The sequence below is a fragment of the Miniopterus natalensis genome, chromosome 1 (genome assembly GCF_054644295.1).
Source record: "Miniopterus natalensis isolate mMinNat1 chromosome 1, mMinNat1.hap1, whole genome shotgun sequence".
In the NCBI taxonomy this organism is placed as follows: domain Eukaryota; kingdom Metazoa; phylum Chordata; class Mammalia; order Chiroptera; family Miniopteridae; genus Miniopterus; species Miniopterus natalensis.
In genome coordinates this window covers 46247486-46269426 of record NC_142081.1, presented here as the reverse complement: position 1 = coordinate 46269426, position 21941 = coordinate 46247486, and the positions used below count along the sequence as shown (strand labels likewise).

At 35.3% G+C, this 21941-nt stretch overlaps 1 protein-coding gene across 4 annotated transcripts in view; it reads right to left on the bottom strand.

The window, feature by feature from the left end:
- Positions 1-21941, bottom strand: part of SLTM (SAFB like transcription modulator) — a 43794-nt gene that overhangs the window by 16653 nt on the left and 5200 nt on the right. For 2 of the 4 annotated variants that reach the window (XM_087821203.1, XM_087821206.1), the window contains exons 3-8: positions 15589-15653; positions 12503-12700; positions 11521-11568; positions 4520-4547; positions 2737-3205; positions 2085-2134 (exon numbers count right to left, since the gene is read on the bottom strand). In XM_087821203.1, the coding sequence (XP_087677329.1) occupies positions 2085-2134; positions 2737-3205; positions 4520-4547; positions 11521-11568; positions 12503-12700; positions 15589-15653 (858 nt within the window). The remainder of the gene's footprint in view (positions 1-2084; positions 2135-2736; positions 3206-4519; positions 4548-11520; positions 11569-12502; positions 12701-15588; positions 15654-21941) is intronic. The other 2 variants (XM_087821205.1, XM_087821211.1) reach the window with 2 other exon arrangements.

Below are 21941 nucleotides of genomic sequence, written 5' to 3'. Positions count from 1 at the left end.
TTTAAAAACAAAATTGTTAGGACCAAATTCTTTCAGAACTACAAAAGCCTCCCATTTAATTCTGACAGTATGAGCTTACTGTACCAAAACCAACCACAACAGGCAACACAATGGCAGTGAGGAAACAAGTCTGAGCACCACACACTTCCTACTACATGAGTTTTAAGTGGGCAAAAAAATCAACTACATGTCTTGGACCTTTGCTGTTAAGTGTAATAATTTATACTCTACCACTGCATAAATAAATACAGGCAACCAGGAAGCAGTCATCTAGGAGCGTAAGACTGTTTAGTTACTTGTATTTGTTATGGGCTTTAGATTCTGAAAAATTGGGAGTGCAAGAGGGAAAAATCAAAGCAAGGGATAAACTGTTTTCAAGGATTTAAATGTTTAATAACAAAGACTAACCAACCAGCTCATTTTCATTCTCTATTAGAGAAAGGGTAAGAGAAAGTGGGAATTACATGCAGTTGCCTAACCCTGGATTTAATAAAGGACAATCCTCTACAACACATTAATTACAAGAATAAAAACAGAAACCTTACACATTCTTGAGAATAGGTAAATGGTTGTATGAATCATTTCTGCATTATTTCCATACACAAATTAGTTTCACACATACAAATGACAATTCTTAGAATACAGGCCTACTCAGTCACCCTTCAGTGCTTTTCTTCAAATGTGCTGCTATACAAGGGGAACTTTCATTCATTGGACTTTATTTGGAAGCTAATTCTTACGCACTATAAGAGAAACAGTATATATGCAATTAAAAGTAACAATTTTAATAGCTTCAAGTTTAATATATGTAGAAAGAATAAAATTTTCAATGTTTTTAAAAACTACATACCAAAGTTTTAGCTGAAGAATTAGTCAACACAGACTTATGAGGAGACAACATATACCTGGTTTGAGTATTTTAAATATGAATAGTTGATGTATGTATATTCTTAAGAGCACATTTATCAAAAGGATCTGTTTTATCTTTTGAAATGTGAACCAAAAGCATGTGTATCTTTTTTATGTTACCAGTAACATTTGGGCACACATACTTCTCTAATTACAGATTTAAAAATTTTTAATAGGAGAAAGTTAACATTTAACCAAGACTACTCCTTCTGAATTTAAAGGATAACACTTAATAAATGCATTATATCTTACCTATTAACCAAAGCTGTAAGGGATGTAGCTAATGCAATTAATTGTAAATTAATAAATCAATCATAAAATTTCCAACTAGTAAAATATGCCTAGAAAATACACTAAATATACCATACAGGACACACAACACTCCTTTTGGGGGGAGCACTTAAGAGGCATTTTGGAACTTTTATTACCTGAATGTTATTTCTCTTAAAATGCTTTTTTAGAAAACAAGAAATATTTTTCATGTAGACAGCATATGTACAAGATGAAACTATAACACATAGCTGTGAGATAACCAGAGACTTCCCAGTAACAGGAAGCAATCAAATATTGCACCTTTAAGCTTATAAGAATTTAAAATAAAACTATTTTCCTACATAAGATTCCCATAAACCCAAAATAAGTCAAATTAGGAAATTCTGAAGAATTAAAATATACTGCATACGGGCTACATTAATAGAAGTGTGCCCTGATTGAAGAATGAAAAATGTAAAAACAAATATTAAAGACTGATTTTCTTTTAAATATCATATTCCACAAATATATACAAGTATAATTTATAGCACATTTCCTACTACAAAGAACAGGGAAAGGTTGTGGTAATGTGTAGAGGTTACAAATGACTGCAACTAGATAAAATACTTCTGAAATTATAATGTAGGAAAATAAAATATCATATTAACGTTCAATACAGTTGCTTGAAAATAACGTTAAAAACACATTCCAAATGGGTTTTTAGCATACTCAAACTAGTTTACAAATAAAAGGGTAATGCTTCAATCACATGCTGTAGTCTAACTCCATAATTTACACAAAGGCCACCCAACATTTTTAGTATGTCAATTTTAAGGACTGTCAAACGAACCCCATGCAATTATTCCTTTTTAAATGTAAATACACAATTTACCACTGAACTAAATAGAAAAAAAATCCCTTACCTTTGTCATCTTTGGATGATGTCTTGCTATCTTTAGATTCCTTTGAAGAGCTAAAGAAGCAAATCACCAAAAGAAAATTGAAAACAAAAAACAAAGAAACAGAAATCGAACAGCTTGATATTGACTATATTTCAAACTGGTACTATTTACACAAATTAACAATCCAAAGATCTAGATTAGGTTATTTGAACAAATGATTCCCTTAGGATTCTTGTACTGATTTTCCCCAAGATGCCTGAAGATCTAGATTTTCTGACAATTCTATTCAGTGGATATATGGCCATCTTCTCCAGATTTCAGAACTGGGACTTGACTTCATTTGTGTTGTTAGGACTGATAGTTGTTCATTAACCATCATCACAAGGATTTTTAAAAATAAAAAAAATTGTCAATGTGAAAAAACAAAAAACAAAAAACAACAAAAAAACCAAATATATGCTGACAATTCGACAATGCAATCAGTAGAACACACTGCATATTATGAAGATCTTGAAATTTTTTTTTTAAGTAACTTATGACGGTCAAAAATATTATAGGCAGGATCATAAGTACTAATTACTGTACATGGTCTTGAAGCCACCCCCTTAATGTAGAGTGATCTTATTGAATGCTGGAATTCAGTATCGTAAAGAACTGACATAGAAAAACAAACCTCTTTGCTTGACCAGAGGCCCCAGTAGACGAGGGCCCTTTCTTCAAAGTATCCTTTTCTTTGTCTCCAGATTCTGCTTTCTTAGAACCTTCTCTGGCTTCCTTCTCGACAGGATCACCCTTCACGCAGTCTTCCTTCTTACCATCTTTTCGGTTCGCGTTCATCTCATAACCCTTGCCTTCCTTCTCCGGGCTCTGTGCAATGGCGTCCTGCTCATCTTTTGGCTTACTTGCTTCAGAATCTGTAATTTTCACATTTTTACCTGTTTCTAGGAGGTCATCACCATCAAAATCCAGAGTGATGGCATCTTCAGCCTGGATTGTGACCGAGATGTTGTCATCCTCAGCTTCTTTCACAGTCGCATTAGCTTCCATCTCTTCGTGAGCTGTGTGATCAGCCTCAGCTAGGCTCCCTTCTGAAGGAAGAGGTTTAGATACTTCTTGTGTACCATCACCAGAACCTGCTATATCTAAGAGGATTTAACAGGAATAAATATGGCAAAACAAGAAGTTTAAACAATTTCATATTCATAAGCTAGAATAGGACCTAGAAAATATAAAGCCAGTTATTAGCACTGATGGAAGGTTAGGGAAAAAACACAAGGGTATTAACTAACATAAACAATCCTTTCCCCAGGATCACTTATTCTTCACGGGCAAAAATGATCCCTATATACAGATACCAAACAACAAAAGTGAAAAAATGGTTCCATCCAGAGGATACCAGCTCTTCATTTCTGGTTGTAAGTTAATGGCATGTGGAAGATTTTTTCCCCTCCATGAGACAGTGACGAATGTGGAGGTTTGTTTTGCAATGTTCCAATCATCTTGGGACTTAGCCCTTGCGACCTTCGGAACTCCCATGACGACGCCTTGCAAGGTCACACCCTGAGGATACCAGTCCGTCTTCAAAGTGTTTCAGGGCCCATCTTCATCCGTCTTCCTCAGTTCTTGGGTGGGCCAGAATCACGTGGAAGGCTGCTACGGAGGCTCCGAAGGTGGCCTGCTCCATTATGTTCAGGAAATTGCTTATTTCCAGTCTTCATCCTGTCCAGTCAGTCCCGGAGTTATCATTTTCAAAGATGTCTTGGATTCCCCCAAAATAGAAAGGCTTCAGGCATGTGAGATTTTCAGTCAGTAGCTTTGCTTCATTGCTTCTAGGCCTTTTATTTTGTGTTGCTTAGAACCCTGCTCCATGTCCTTTCTAGTCCAAAGAAGGATCCTTTGACTTCTGTCCAAGAGCTCTTCCAAAATCTTGCACTGACCACATGTACTGCTACAGTGTCCCTGTAGTTGTATGAGACAGCTCCCCTAAGCTACTAAAACTGTCAGAAGACTGTATGAAAGTTTGTCTAAGCAGCAAACAAAAAGCCAGTCTCCTGGTCACCCACCATTTTTAGGAATAGTTGCAAAATTAACTATCCGTTTATATGGTACAACTCTAATAAGCACGTATGAGTTACTGCAGTGCCAGTGTTATGGATATAATCAACTTACCGTATGCCAGAAGTATGTTCTTAAATTACAATTAGGTTAAATAAAAAATGGCATTGTCCACCACAGTAACTAATATGCACCATTAAGTTATAACATATCTGAAGTGTGAGAAGAAAATTAAAACCAATTGAAAAATAAAATCAAGATATTAACTTAATTCACTAAATTGATAAATTTGAAAATAAACTATTTCAAAAATAGTATTTCAAACAAGGAATGCTTTATTTGCACAGAACTTACTGCTTCTACATGTCAGCCATGTTTATATCACTTAGCATCACACATACCTTTCTCATTTTCTTCTTCCTCCCCATCCTGAAATTCAAAGAATAATCAAATGTAAAATGAATTAACTTAAAACTGCACTTTACTAATAGTACGAAACCAGTCAACTTAAATCGCTATATAATTTAACAATATTAATTAGGGATACCTATCACTAACCAATGTGGACTCTTCCAATAAAAACCAGGGCCCATTTAAAGAAATGTGGCACATGCCCAATAAATAAAACAGGCAAATCCATCAAAAACTAGATCAACAATGAACTGCATTATTTATTTTCAGTATCCAAAGCTAGTTTATATAACCCAAATCTTACTCATACTAAGAGCTGCCAATAAAAAGAATGACCTGATTATTTTATGTAACTCAGTTCACTCTTAAGGCATACTATTCAGAATAGTACCAGAAAATACAACTTGAAGACATACATACACTTTCCTGAGCTTAAATGCATATTAATAGAGAAAATAAACAAAAACCCTACTCCCTTTTTAGGTATCTCAGAACAGAAGAAAGAAGGAAGACTACAAAAGTAGTTAGTTTCAAATTATCCATTCCTTCTTATCTGTTAAAAATGAATTCATAATTGCCACACAGACACTGGTGGCCAGCCACTTTAAAAATGGTATCTGTGCTAAAGGTAATTAAAACAAGTTAACACTTTTTTTAAATGCCTGAATTTAAAATGTGATCTTCACCTAATCTAAAATTAAGTGTGTGCTACCTTGAACAGGAACACCAAAGGGAAAAACCTTTACACCAAGCAAATACTGCAAAAATTCCTGAAGTAATCGCGCAAAGATAGAACCAACATTTTCCCAAATTAAAGATCATAACGAATAAGCACAGTAATATGCATTATAGTCTCAGCAATGAAAAAATTAAGGGATGCGTAAAAATAGGTGACTTTCAGTCAAGGTGGTATGAATTTACCACATACAAAGCCTTAGGGTAGTGCTTCTCAAACTTGGAGTCTATATCAGCATCCCCTGGGAGGGCTTGTTAAAACACAGATTGCTGAGAACCAATCCCTGAGCTTCTGATTCAGGTCTAGAATGGAGCTTAAGAATTTGTATCTCTAACAAGGTTTCAGGTGATGCTGATGCCCTTGGTCCAAGGACTACAACTTAAGAACCACTCACATGCTTTAGAGTCACAGCCTAGCAGTGAAAGACTCAGCAACATTTAACTGTAAACAAAACTTTAAATGGCATATTTATCTTACAACACAATTTCCGATTCATATAAAAGCATGTATTCCTTAAAATATCAAATATTTTACCATATGATCAAAACTACATTTGGATAACAAGCATATTTTTGTCATTTTAATGATTTTTTACTTTAAGTTAACCCACAAGTGCCCCAATTAAGGAATGACCAATTGTTTTATACACTAAAGCAATATGACAAAAACTAAAAATACTGAACCACTAAGCCACAGGCTTAGAAGGTAAAATAGTCCAAAATAAGTTGATTATTGATGGCAATGTGAATAGTATTACATAAATCCATTATATTACGCTGTAATAATCTCAATTATTGTACTCAAATTGTTGTACTGGATTTAGTTGTAATAGTTACATTTCTAATCTGCAACATTTGGAATGGAAAGGAAAGAAATATACAGCTTTAATTTGGGTGGAGCAATAGGCAATTGCAACTGGCAATTGCAAAGGATGAGTTATATGCTGGAATTATCGATAAATCTTTTTCTTACAAACTCTCTGACTTTAGTAATTTATCTTGGAGAGATAAGGAAACTAGAATACCTTAATTCTTACTTAAAAGCAGATCAAATGAATTTAAGGAATGCAATTTGCCTCTCATTTATCTATCTGTGATGCCAACAGCACACCACTTCCAAGTTCATCTTTTAAAGATGCAGTATTGATAGGTTCAAAAAAAAAAAAATGGCCAAATTATTTGCTATTCTAAAAAGCAAACTTTAAATATACTGTACACTGTGATGTAAAAAAATATCTTTTCTGGTATGGTTCCTACCAGTTAGAAATGTCATTTCTAGCTGCTGAACTAACTAGAAGGTTTGCCTTACTAGGCTGCCGAGGCTTTAGATGTCAAATTATTCAACATGCCTTCTGAAGGAATTCATAACTTTAGTTTCTCAAAATAGTGCTTTATTCCGTATACTTAAATGCCCCTAGGAGAAGACTCCTACCCAGCTTCTAGAACATAAAAACAATTACCATGGGGGTGAAGCACAAAATCAACTAGGGTTAATAAAAAAGATAAGCCACACATCAGTGCATATTTATTTTACTGTTATGTGCAGTAAACATAGCACTACTCAGGTTAAACCAAAAGTCAAAAATAAGCCTAAAAATCCTTGCAATAAGGAAACAAACCAAGAAATACAAGAACGAAAATGGGAAAATTTTCCTGTCTAAATGATACATATACAGACATAATACAAACCCAAAGCTTCTCTATTTCTTTTAATTTTATCCTAGGAGAAGCAATGATTACTAAGACAAAAACAAGGCTATATGTACCAAATTCTATCTAGTATGACACTGTTTAGAGGCTAACACCTAAAGGCTAAAGATTTAGGCTTTAAGTCAAAGCCTGAAGATTGGCCTTAAATAAATACATCTCAATAGAAATATACTATGTATTTGCTTATATTTTTAAAAGCAAATAATAGAAAGATAAATCATGACTTTTAAGTTTACCAATAAGGGGATCGGTAAAGGGGACTTTTTCGAATATATCTTATCTTATAGCTTTGACCTTGGAACCATGTAAATAATTTAAGAAATTTTAAAATAAGATTAAATTTTCTAATTTTTTATTTTGAAATAATTACAGACTCACAAGAAGTTGCAGATTTAATTTTTTAAAAAGCTATACCTAAAACCCAAAAATAAAATGAAACAAGTCAACCTAAGTATGTATTAGCAGGTGATAGTATAACCATACAGAGCAGAACTAGTATAAAAAAACAGTAGCTTGTTCATTCTTAGAGGGGTATATCCTTAGAAGAGACTTAACTGGGGGGAAAAATATTAAATTATTTTCAATAATCATATTACTGCTGGTATTATCATCCTGAGACTGTCTTGGGTGTGCTGTTAGATAAAGTCATTAACTTAGAAGCATCCCTATGAACTCAAAAGCTATTTTATCTTAAAAAACACACATTCTCTAGCTCTGTACATTGAAAATGCTAGAAAACATGAATAACTCATCGGCAATGAATACTCCACCACTGAGATTGCTGTCTTGAAATACCATTTATCAATAAAAGAAAAAATGGCTAGTTTGCGGTCTGGAGCAGGAACTAGAACATCAGTACATACCAGAAAGGAAGGAGGCAATCAGACTACTAGGGTCGTGTTGAAAGAAAACAGGAGCCAACTTGCGGAGGCTCTCCCTAGTTACAGATGGGACCATTTGAGCACTAATAATAATAACTACAATGGACTGAAATATATTAAATATATTTAAATCCATGAGTTCAAAATGAAACTAAGGGGGAAAAAATTAAAACCTCATTAGTCACTGTTAGAGATATTAGTGAACCAGCTCATTATTCTGAGAACTGAAAAACAAAAGGATAAGAACCTAACATCTACCGTGGCTTTCCTTGTAAACGGTACCCCTGAGAAACCCAACAGGAAATGAGAAGCTTCTCTTTCTAGAAGCATTCCAGGTATTACATAAGGAAAAAAAGACAGAATTATAGTATCACCACTTTAATCAATGGGATGTGGAATATCAATGATTGGCACCATCATCAAGATGGTACAACCAGGCATGATATGAATCCGAATGGAGGAACACACTACCTATGAAGTAGTTGTGTGTTGGCAGGTGGGGGTGCCCTGAATTGGCTAGCAAGCCTCTAGATCCTATAACCAACTTACCGATTTACAGGAAATACAGCATAAAGAGGAACATGTGGAATAACTGTGTGCAGGAATGTACTCAGCAAAATCTAGACTTTGGAAGCTCTACACAGGAACTGGCAAACTACACTAGATGCCTCATTTTGTAATATTTTTATTGAAACAGCTATGTCCATTCACTTACCTACAGTCTACGGGTGCTTTCACACAACAACAGAGTTGAAGAGGTGTGACAGGCTGTATGGCCCACAAGGGCTAAAATATTTTCTACCTGGCCCTTTAAAAAAAACTCTGCCAACTCTTACTCTACAGCAGGGGTGGGGAACCTTTTTTCTGCCACAGGCCATTTGGATAATCATAACATCATTCGAGGGCCATACAAAACTATCAATCTAAAAATCAGCTATGAAAAAAGCCCCTAGATTTACTAAATTTCAAGTTCCACCTGCGGTTGCTTTGGCAGGACCAGACCAAATGATTTCTCGGTCTGTATATACGGCCCATGCGCTAGACATTCCCCATCCCTGCTCTACATGATAAACAACTCAATTTCTTCAACAAATAAAAGGCAGAGGGGCACAGCCGGGCGTGGCTCAGTGGTTGAGCATCAACCTAGGATCCAGGAGATCATGGTTAGATTCCTGGTCAGGGCACGTGCCCAGGTTGCGGGCTTGATCCCCAGTCGGGGGTGTGCAGGAGGCAGCCGATCAATGACTCTCTCTCATCACTGATGTTTCTCACTCTCCCCCTCTCCCTTCCTCTCTCTGAAATCAATGAAGATGTATTAAAAAAAAAAAAAGGGCACAGGGGCGGGGGAAATGGAAGGAACAACCTAAAGATTAAGAGACCTGAATAGTTATTTTAATTAATCACAATGTATAGAAAAAAAGGGCACAGGGGCGGGGGAAATGGAAGGAACAACCTAAAGATTAAGAGACCTGAATAGTTATTTTAATTAATCACAATGTATAGATTTTATTTGTATCTGGATCCAAACAAAACCTATTTTAAAAAAACAAACTACAGCCCCGCTGGCATGGCTCAGCGGTTGAGCATCGGCCTAGGATCCAGGCAGTCGGGGTTCGATTCCCAGTCAGGGCACATGCCAGGTTGCGGGCTCCATCCCCAGTCAGGGGGGCGTGCAGGAAGCAGCCGATCAATGACTCTCTGATCACTGATGTTTCTCTCTCTCTCTCCCTCTCCTCTCCTCTCTCTGAAATCAATAAAGATATATTTTAAAAAATAATTTAAAAAATAAATAAAAAACAAACTACAGACAATTAAACATTTGAATACTAACTATATTTGATGAAATTAAAATCTAGTATTAGAAATGATAATATAAAAAAAAGAGTTCTCCTCTAGAGATACATACTGAAAAATTTTAAGCAAAATATGATGCCCAGGATTTGTTTCAATAACGCAGAAAAGGAAAGGGAATGAAACTATAGAGGAAACAAGACTGCTCATGAGTTGGCAATAGCTGAAGCTGGGTGATGGTTCCACTCTATGTAGTTTTCCTAATACACACACAGTAAGACAATATATTCATAAATTCATTAAGCATGTTTAGACACATTAGATCATGATGAAATACATTAAACATTAATGTATAATGTTTCACTATACATTATTTAGAAAGAGGAAAAAGTCATTTTACTTTAAGAAAACTTCTCTGAAGATGTAACCTCCCTATCTTTTGATACAATAAGGCAAAACTTGCCACCTGATGAGAAATAAATAACTTTTTTCATTATCAGGATGGAATGGGAACAATACCATCTCTATCTAGCCCATAAAAATTTGTGAAGTTAGAAAAAGGCACCCATTCCTTAAGATACAATATATATATAGGCTCTTATGTGAACAGGTACCCTTAGACATGATGTCTTCATACAACTCACAGTCTGCACAACTGTAGGACTGGCCTCTGATGGAAATTTAAAAAGCTAGTTGCCAAAGTATATGAAGAACTCAGCTCCACCTTTTTGCAAATTAGTAATCGAGAAAAAGGCACTCCTCCTCCACATGGGAATTATCTTCCTGATCTACTCTATCACTCAGAAATGAGCGTAGTACTAGGAAACAGTGTTGGGGACAAGTCTATACACTTTCACAGGCATAACATTTCCTTCCTGAATAATCTAAATTATCAGAAACATTTCTCCCCATTGCAATAAACACAGAGAGCCAATATATAGTCCCACTAGCATTTGTGGCTCACCAGCATTTCAAAGGGAAGAAAACTGCGGGAAAGAAGGTATGACCAGAGGCGATCAGCTAAGCAGTCTGTGAACATAAACCCGACTCTATATATATATGTGTATATATATACACATATATATATATTCGCTTCTAGTAGATATTACAGTGAGGAAAAAACTGAACTAATCACTATTTTTCCTAAATCTAGTAAACAGAGGGAACCCCTATCTCTATTTGAAAGTTTACTATTTAAAGAGGACACATGAACAAGGGCTCTTGAGTACAGATATGAGGAACAAAACAAAGGACAATTTAAAAAAAAACCTAAGAAAAAAAAAACCACTGCAGAAACTGAGCTATAAATGTCTGTTTACAGCATCTGTAAGTCATGCTTTAAAATGTACACCATGCACAACACATATACCAAAAACATACTTTAACACACAATACAAGAGCGATCATTTTCAACACACACATACACACCTCAAGTACATTTCTAGGTTTTTATTATTTTTATACTAGCCCCATCCTAGGAGTGTTAAATTTACAAAAATTTAAATAAAGCTTTAAAAGAGATTAGTACTTTTCAATGACTTATTTTACATCAAAGTGACACAGGGGGAAAAATTAAGCACAGTGCAGACTTCTCACAAGACTGGTAATCAGAGTTACGCTTTCTAGAAAGGATGGACTGTTTTTGTTTTTATTCTGAAAATGGTAGAAACCTTGTTATAACAACTTCCAAATATGGTTGTGGCAACAGAAATTTTGGCTGCCTATTTTAAGTATCTTGTATATACCACAGAAATAACTTAGTATTAAATATAAGGCAGTTTTATGAATTAGAGAATTACAAAGTCAAAATAAGATTCCTCTTCCAAGCCCTTCCACCCACAATATCAAATTCATAGGACTAGACGTAAACTTACTTGGGCTGTTAGAAAGGTATCATCTTCACCTTCTTGAGCTTCAATTTCCTAAGTAAAAGGGTACACAACAGCTGCTTTACAAAATATCTGGGTAACATGAGAATGCTTTTATGCTATACCCAACTATCACTGGCCCTGTGTTCCTTCCAGCATCTATCATACCATGGTACTAAGTCAATGCCATGGTACTAAGTCAACTCGGAATATGTAATTTTTTCTGCCAGCATAGAAACAGTCACACTGAGAGAGAATCAGAAAAGTCTTTTTCCTGAGCCCTTCATTCATCAGGAGAGAACAGAAGTGTTTGGAGTGTGACTAAGCACTGACAGCACCAACTCCCCAATCCACTGATTTATTTAGACATACTCGTACCAACACACTTCAAAGCAGAACAGACCGTCTACTTCATTCAAAGAAAAGATTTGAAAAAATTATATGCTTTTAAATTATACTTTCATAAGTAACCTTCCCACCCTCGATAATAACCAAAGAAATGCAAATTAATCTCCAAAGAAATGCTAATTAATCTTTTATATCTGCTAAAGTAGAAAAAAAAATTATCACCAGATAATGGCGGCAAGGTCAGAGTGAAATTAATACACCCATTCATACTGGGGTGAAAAACAACTTAAAGCCTAAATGTCCTCCAAGTTTAGGGAATGGCTATTAGACACACAGAAAGCAGTTTAATATATTATGGTATAAAACACAGATTATGAAGTCATTATGTGGAAATATTATATAGAATAGCAATTATATAGAATAAATAGCATGATAGATACTAAGTAAAAATATATACGTATGTGGAAATTGAGCAAAAATTAAAAAGATCATCTTAGGTGGCAGGATTCTGGGTGCTTTAAAATAACTTAAAATATATATTTTTTAAAATTCTGAGATTTCCACATTGAATTAGAAAGAAATACTTATTACTTAGTACTTAATTTATCTGAGTCATGTTTTAAAACAGCTGGCTAAAGACCTGACTTTCGATGTCCTCTTTCTCTATATCTTCTATTCCTTCTGCCTCTATTAATTCATGAGCTCTGTTGTTTTCTTCTTCGGAAAGTAACTCCTTCAAATGCACAGTTTCCTCTTCATTTTCACCAAACTCTTCAGAGTCCTTTAGTTCGTCACTTCCATCTTGTTCATGTGCCTCTTGATTCTCCAATTCACAGTCCTTTTAATGGCAAGAAAATTTGGTACAACTAGAGGCAAAGTAGTGTAGGCTAGCCACCAAGTGTCTTTGGTAATTTATATCTCTACATGTTTTAAATTTTACCATATGTTGACATTCTCAAAGTCAAAGTTCAATCATTTTACCTTATATAATAACTATGTCTTTAAAAATGGGGGCCAGGGGGAGTTTAATACCAAGGTCATTAAACCACATTCTGAGTTCCCAAATCTTTCACACTGAACTACACATGAACTGGATTGCTACTAGAGATGTTCTCAAGTTCCAGTCACTTAATATTTACCAACTCACATCCTAGGAGCTGACTTAGAAGATATAGCTTCAAAGAAATGACTTGATTTCTCCATGTGCCATAGTTGAGTTTAACGTCAAAGACCTCAAAAGTCATATATTATGACATAAGTTTCTAAGTAATAATAAGGCATCCCAACTGTTATACAAATGTCTGTTCTTGAAAAACATGCAAATAATTAATTTAAGTGTATTTGCCTTGATATCTATCACTATGCCACAATGCCAGTTAGGCAGGGGAACACTGGTTGGGATTATTTCTCTAAGGGAATGTCTGTCTTTCAAAGTTTATGGGTACATGGTACTTCAGTAACAACAAAGAAAAGCCGCAGTCTTCTTAGTTTCCTCTTTAACTGCAGAAAAGGGGTTGAAAGCAGTGAACATTCCTTCCTCCTTTCCTATTCTTATAGTATATATAGCAGATTTAAAAAAAGGTTTCTGGGTTAAGAAAAGGGCAGGGGCATTACTATTAATCAATCATAACTGAACTGCAGCAAGAGAACAGAAGTTTCTGAGGGGACAGGCAAAGAGAAGAAATGTGGTTGTTTTGGGATGTGGAGTGCTTAGGGAGCAGGGCATCTCCGGGACAGGGTTTGACCAACCTCACCATGCCTGAGGGGGGGAACACTGGAGATTGAAAATTGAGTAGGTGATCGTATGACAGAAGAATAGGTGCAAATAAGTAAAAAGGTAGGTCACCGAGGGAACGTCATCTGTTTTAAAGTGCCAACTTTGAGCAGTCTCCTCACTTAAAAATGGAAGCAATTCCTGTATTACTTATATATCTAGGCAATAGGTGATACTGACCCACCATTACTATAAATTCCAAAATTACCAACTCTGGAAAACAAGGAAAGTATATTAACTTAATTTCTATCTAATACATCATATATGCTGATACTTATGAAATGAAAAATATAAAAAAGCTGAGCATATATTTAAATAGAATTTTCTTTATTTAAAAAAAAAAGCAAAAAAAAACTCTTTTGTTCTTTAGACATTCTGACCAGGTTCATTTAATAATAACACAAAGGCACCCTTTGCAGCACATATTAGAGACAGTACTATTAAGCTGACTTGAACCATATATCTTCTTGTAACATTTCAAAAGACTGTAAGATGTTTATCAACTGAAGAACGGAAAGAAAGTTAGACATCTAAAAACTGAAAGGTCTTTTTACTCAGTCACAATGTTCTTCCAGCTTATGGATACTTTTTGCTTAATCATATCCTCACTGGTGAAGACAACTAAAGAAAATAAGAGCAAGGGAACAAACCTAAAGGAAGAGATACCACATGGAAAACAATACAGAGGCTGAAAGCTCTTAAAGACTCAAAAGTTGATTACAGGCCTGCAATCTTCAATGTTAATGAATCCCAGGGCAAATACTGCCTAAAATTATCTGATTTCACGTTAACTCCTCAACCACACATTTATTTATTTCTGTACTTGCTCTCAAAAGTGCAAGGTACAAAGTGTGAGGTGTGTGGTCTGTGTGCAACATGGGGAGGGTAGAGAACTGGATGGTAGGAGGGATGGGCAGGAGAATGGACATAGCTTTCTTCATGGTGGAACACAGACATCTGGAGATGTTTTGACAATATGGACTAACTGTTCACAGAAAATGAAATATATGGGGATATAAATGTACACAATTTCAGAGGAACTATGCTCAGTAAATAATTTCTGCAAATGCCACACTACTTGGGACCTAATGATCAGTAAGTAGCAGATCATGTTTCAGTAAACCAAAAACAAAAAAACCTTAACTACAATTAAAAAATATTTGGCATATAAAACTGCCATAACCTCAATTAAAATTCATACATTATTTTTCTGGCTGGTCTGTTTCAAAAAGAGAAAAAAAAAATTCTTTTTTTTTTTTTTTGAGCCAAAAGGCCTGGCTTATTTATCTTTAAAGCACAAAACCAATTTCTTTATTTGATCTTTACCAAGTAGCAAAACAGCAGCAATTTTCTCTCTATTTTAAGGACTACATTAATCTAGGTTCTGTATATTATATACAAAAGCTAAATGCAATAGGCAGGTGACAAATAAATTATTGTCTGGCTGGTATGGCTCAGCTGGAGCGTCATCCCATACACTGAAAGGTCTCGGGTTCAATTCCCAGTCAGGCATATACCCAGGTTGGGGGTTTGATCCGTGGTTGGGGTGCATACAGGAGGCAAGCAATTGATGTTTCTCTCTCTCCCTCCCTTCCTCTCTCTCTAAAATCAATAAAAACATTTTTTTTAAAGAAAGAAAATATCAATGCCCTTCATTGTAGTACCTTGTCCAAGAACTAGCACATCAATTGTCCTGTAGCTATTTCTCTGGCCCCTATGTCTTAGATTTCTACTTAAAAACTCAGACAAACATTATTTTTAGCTTTATTCTCATTTAACTAAAGTTATTTATTATATTTTTCAACTATGAGAATTAATGAGATTGACATTATTATAATAGTCTCTATGTTCTACCTACATACTTCAGTATCATTCAATTAAAATGCATGAGTTCATCATGCAAAATGCTAGGCTCAAAATAAACATCTTAACCTGAGTAATTAACACTTTACCTTGACAAAAGCATCATCTTCCACAGAAGCATCTCCACTCAACTCATCTGCTTCCTGTTTTTTACCTGCGAAAGAAGGAAAATGGGCTAACAACCAATACTTTATTACTTAAGAGTAAAAAACATCCAGAGACGTTTACCCCGTAGCATCACTCTCTACTCCCAATCATCTGACAAAGCCAATGCTGACTGCTTCTAAACCACCTGCTCACAGCTGCCCCAAACAAAAAAAGCTTTAACAATGTCATGCTTTTTCACTAAAATAAACTGTGCAAAAATTAATCCTACGTATGAACCCATCATCTTAACTGACTTGATATATATGATACATTTTTCTTCCACCACTCGAATTCTCTAGCTTCAATACTCCCAGAAGTAGCAGAACCTTTCAATGGTATTCTACTAACTGCAGATATAACCAGATGTCTGATAGCTAAGCTCAGGACTCATAACCCCCACCAAAGCCTTCCCTAAGTTCTCTTCTTCAAGCTTTCTCTGAAATAAAATTGTCAAACTTGGTCTACACCTTACAACCCATCAGTCGATTCTGTATCAATGGCCTCTTGCTTCACCATTAGAGAAGAAATTCCTTATGCACAGCCACTGCCCTTATGCTCATTTTGTATTTCTCCAAAGGCCTACATCTAAATTCTGCTGGGCACTTAACATAATAACTGACTTAACTGATTAGGCAAGTAGAAATTGCTTCAGAATGAAAACTGTTAATAGCTTCCAGATAGACTACAGGCCTCCCAACCCTCATCTTCAAAACTGACTGGTGGTTGAAACTAAAAACGTTTACCACACCAAAAACAGACAAGTTTCCCGCAGAGCCAATGCTAAAAGTTTGTTTTCAGGTTAGTCCACAAAACCAACTTAATAGCTCATGAGTAAGAAATGCTGTTAAAAACACAGTTGCTGAAAACTTTGTATTAAAAAAAAAATGTTTTTAATTCATTTATTTTGAAATGCAAATGAATATTCTTTCCTGAGGGGAACTAGTCAATTTTTCCCTTTGCCTAAAACAGAAACTGCCATGTACCTATTCTCAGGGTAGCAGGTTTAGCTGTGAAGTAACTATTAAAGTTAGGATAGCCCCAGCCAGTCTGGCTCAGTGGTTAGAGTGTCAGCCCACGGACTAAAGAGTCCCAGGTTCGAATCTGACCAAGGGCACATAACTTGGTTGCAGGCTTGGTCCCGGGCCCCAGTTGGGGCGCATGCGGGAGGCAACCAATCCACACTGATGTCTTTCTCCCTTCTACTCTCTCTGAAAAGCAATGGAAAAAAGATCCTCAGGTGAGGATTAAAAAATAAAAATAAATTTAAAATAATAATAATAATGATAAAAATAAATAAATAAAGAGTTAGGATACCTCCCTTTGCCTAGTCTCACCAGTCCCCATCTTCCATCTCCCCCAATTCAAATGAGTGATAAAAAGGGGTCCTGCCAGGTATATGAACAAGACTAAAAGTGGGGATTTTTCTTTTACCCATGGAGGTAAAGAGGGCTTTCCCTGCCCCTGAGGAGTTATGAAAATGAAAAGAGAAAGTGTGGCACTTGGTGTGGTATTCACTTCTTATTTGGAATGCTGGTGTTTGTATTTTAGGGAAACTATAAATTAGAAGTTATTACAAAAGTCACAACTTAGAAACCTATTCATCAGAAAGTGTTTATTTATCTATTTTTAAAATTAAATAAAGATGTCCCTTCCCTGAAAAAAAAGCACACCAGTATCAGGGAAGAGAACACTAAATTCTATCACATTTAGAGAGAGAAAGTTCCAAATATAAAAACCTTAACGATGTTAACCTTTTGGGAGAAATACACTTTAAAAAAAAAAAGGATCCTTTCTACCCACTCCAACCCCATCACACACCACCAAATACTACAGAGTAGGACTTTGGGGGGACTCCTTCAGATCATTTGCAAATACTATTTACTCGTTGCAATTATAAACTACTTTACAATTTGCAAAGCACTTTAAAAAAAAGTTCAATTGGTTTTTCCAAGCACCCTATGGTACATGGGGCAGGTATTCACAATTTCACAAAAGAGAAAATGAGCCTGAGAGGTTAAGGAGCTTGCCCAAAGCTAACAAGTGGCATTGTGAGAAATGGAAGCCAAGGCTTCTCATTTCCAGTCCTGAATTCTTTCCACTACATCTTACTATGACCTACTTAAAAGACATTATTCTAGTAAGGAGTGGTTAATTAACTCAATCTAAAGATATTATCTTTGAAATGGCAGCTCTCAGCAAGACAAACTACATATACTATGCACACTCCACGGTGAATTTCACTTGCTTTAGTTTACTTAAAAGGAAAATCAAATTATGCTACGACAACAAAAATACCACCAGCAGTCACGACCACTGCTTAAATGGCTTCCACAGTCCACACACAGGAAAATGCTTTATGTATATTATTTTATCCTCATAACTAATCTGAAACTATATCCCAATTTTACAAAAGAGGAAACTAATGCTGAAAAGTTAACCAGATTATAAAACTAGTAAAGGCAGTGCTCCAATGTAAACCCAGGCCTATTCCCACTCCTCAAAACCCACAAAACCATCAGATCTTCAAGTACCTGCAACGTGCCAGTTGTTAAAATATTATCTCTTTTTTTTAGTGTACATGGAGGTTCCATAAGCCACATCTATAAAATTTTAAAATGTGAGACTCACAGAGACTACTTGCGCCATGACAAACAGGCAACAACAGGCAGAGGTACACAAAAGGATCCAATTTTGCTGTCCCTTATTGTTTCAACAGCTGTACCACAGGAATGCACTAGACATTCGGTGTGCCATCAGCTTGCAAACATAAAAACCATGAGGACAAGATTTTCACACATTCAGTGATGGAACTGTAGTAACCCAATAGGTACACTGAATCTACTATAAAGGTACATAGTATTTAAGAAAACTGAAATTTTACACTCTAGCTTTGATTGCTTTCATAATCTATGACTTCGGGCTTGTTTTACACATTGTTGAATTAGAAACTATATTGTAATTAATTCCTTTATGGAAAAGTATCACCCTTCCCCCACACAAAATAATACTCATATTTTAAAAAGCTATGACGTTCATCCAGCCCAGGACCTAGTACGATGCTATATAATGAATATATTCTATATTTCCTGACTGATAACGGAGTTAAGGCTTAGGTTGGATGCTAGCAGTAAACAAGGCCTGGATTTCGATTCAGCCCTTGATGGAACAGAGGTGAGATGCCAGCCAAACTAGCATCGTGCGCAACCCCATCCTGTCAGTAAGGACTCTCAACTCCCAACTTTCATATGGTGCAAAGTACATCTATGGATTCCTAACTTTTACAATGCCACAGGTGAGAAATGAAAAGAAAAACCACATCCCCTTTAGATTCCACCAAGCCACACCATGTAGACACATTTGTGCAGAGTGAACAACCATTTTTATTCCTACCTCCCAATGAGACTTATGCTATCAAAGCTCCTATGGAAACCTAACCAAATAAGCTTTTCTGCTTCAAGGAATCTGCCAAGTGCCATGGAAATGTGAACTGGTCCAAAGGACAGTAGCATGACCAGGATGAGGGAGCTGACTGAAAGTTTTATGTACACTGAAGCCTAATTTGATTGCTTGAAGAACAAAACAAGAAAATAAATTGAGCAGTAAAGATATTCTAAAAAAAAAAAAAGGAAGCAAAGTGAACTTATCACACCTTAAACTACCACAGACGTAACATATGGTTATTACGAAATTACATAAAATACAATGCAACGTTCTTTGCGTGATTTTAGGGTCTAAAGTAAAATGGCAAAGTAAAAATGTATACACCAAAGGAAGATGACACCAGAAACATCTCCTTATTGATGTAAGATAAATCTGTACAGGTTCACAAATCCTTAAGGAAACTGTTGGGGCTAGCCATGTTTCAGAATAAAGAATTTTCAATTTTAGAAGAGTACAATGGTGTATATACAACATTAATTTAAACCTTCCAGTAGCTTCTGAAATGTCTCTCAATCAATCACGGAAATATTTGTGCAATGAAATATACGCATATTCACATCAACTGGGATAAATCAAGACTATAAATAGCCTCACTTCTGCCACCAAACTTTTAAAAAATTTCAGTTTCCAGAACTTCTGTATTTCAGAATTAGGAAAAAAGGATTCTGGATTGTAAATTGGTTTTCTTCTCCAAAGGCAAATTGGTCCTTACAAAGTTTGCCATTTTCCTTTTCAAGTTGAGAAATACCTCCAAAACAAAAAATAAACAAAAAATCCACTTAATTAGAATTTTGCCAAAAAAAGTGTGGCTTGAGTAACTTTTCCCCTTAAACAGTTACAGAAACTATGAAATATAGAAAATAGTCATAAAATTTCTGTTGGAGAAGTGAGGGAAGATTCAGAGTTTAAGCCAAACTGAGTAACATTTAATGTTTCCAGGAACCTCTCCCCAACTGCATGCAGTATCTTAAAATAATCATAGACTGTGCCTTGTATTAATTGTTTACACATGTGTTTTGGTCTCTCTTTTACTGAACCAATATTTTACTAATGAAATCATTTTTCTAAAAGGCCTTTCTTGTACATCATCTTAAACATAGCCTTCACCCACTAGGTCATTTTATTATTATTTCTGAATCTACTATAAAGATAACTCACATTCATTATTAAAAAATATGAAAAACACCACAAGTATACTTTAAAAAATCTCTAACTTTGTCATCCAAAAATAACTAAACACGTACATACACAATTCATAGTGTGCACATTGGATATTTTAAAAGGCAGCAAAAATGTCCTTTCTACTCTATCAATAAAAAGAAAATACTACTGCTTAATAGCACTGTTGCAAGAATTAAATAAAGAAATGTGGAAAGTTTCTGAAAACTGTGAAGTATATAAAACAATTTGCAAACTGCTAGACAGAAATTAATGAAAATGACGCTGTTGCAAGCTCTAGTCTAGAGTCAGTGGTTCTTAACTCTCGCTGCAAGAGAATCACCTGGAGAACTTTTAGAAAACACTGGTGCTTGGGTCCCTAACAGAGCAAATAAAACCAAATCTCTGGGGGGGAAGAACCTGGTATCTGTATTTGTAAAACTCAAATGACTCTAAGGTAGAACAGATTCAGAACCATGATAGCTAAGCATAAATAACTGAAGAAGTTAGAGTGAGAAGCATATAAAGAGATGGCTGCTTTCAGATTCCCCAAACTAGAGAAAATATAAATTCTACCTACTTCTAACAAAACACCATATATGGTGTGAATCTGTTTTAGTTGTTGAAAAGGAAAAAAAGATCCTTAAACATAAACCTAAAAAGACATGCACATGTACACACACAACAAAATGTTACCTATAATAAATTCAGAATGGTGGAATTATGAGCAGTTTTCACTTTTTTGTACTTTTCTGGATTATCTAATTTTAAAAATGAAAATATTTCACTTTTATAATCTGGAAAACAATACTATAAAGCCATTATAATGCACACTACTATTCCAGGGTAGCAGGACTGTGATGTAAGACTAACTCCTGGAATTACACAAATGTAGTCATTCTTATTGTAGAATGTGAGAACTATAGTGTAGTTGATTAAATAAATCAGTCAAGTCCACCATTAAACCCTAAGCCATTGTTCAACCTCTTCATTAAAGTCATTTCTGATGCTACTAACTAATAATAATGATTTCTTTCTCCTCTGATTCCTGGACAATTCATATTTTATTTTACATAAAGTCTGAAGTCCTCTGCTCCTAATTCAGAATGCCTAGAAGATGGCTGGCTTGGAAGAAGCACAATGTCTTAAAGTAGTAAAAAATTTTACCTAAAAACAAAAAACACACATCCACATCCACAAACAAAAAACAAAAAACTTTACCTACCTTGCTTGACACACACCATCTTTGATGTAATAGCTTAAAAGGTACAAAAGTGCTTTGATGGTAAATGTAATTTCATCATATACAACTGCACAAGGCAAATGTGGGTTTTAATTGCCAAGATAAAAGGGTCTGATTTTAGGAAATAAAAATGACATACACAACCTCTGAGGCTAAGCAATATTCCAGCAAGTTATGAGGCTTTCCCTTACAGCAACAACTTGGTGAGGAATAAAAGGATGTTGCAATGACTTACAAGTCCTAACAGTGTATTTTACATAACAATGCTTAAGGAGAAGCCACTAGCGCTGTTGAGAAGATAGTAAAGACTATTAATCTCTGGTATACAGGCTTCCTACAAAGAAATATGCAATTACAATGCACAAAAAGAGTTATTTTTTTAAAAAAGGTTTTTAATTGATTTTGAGAGAGGAAAGGAGAGACAGAGACAGAGAGAGAAACATCGATGTGAGA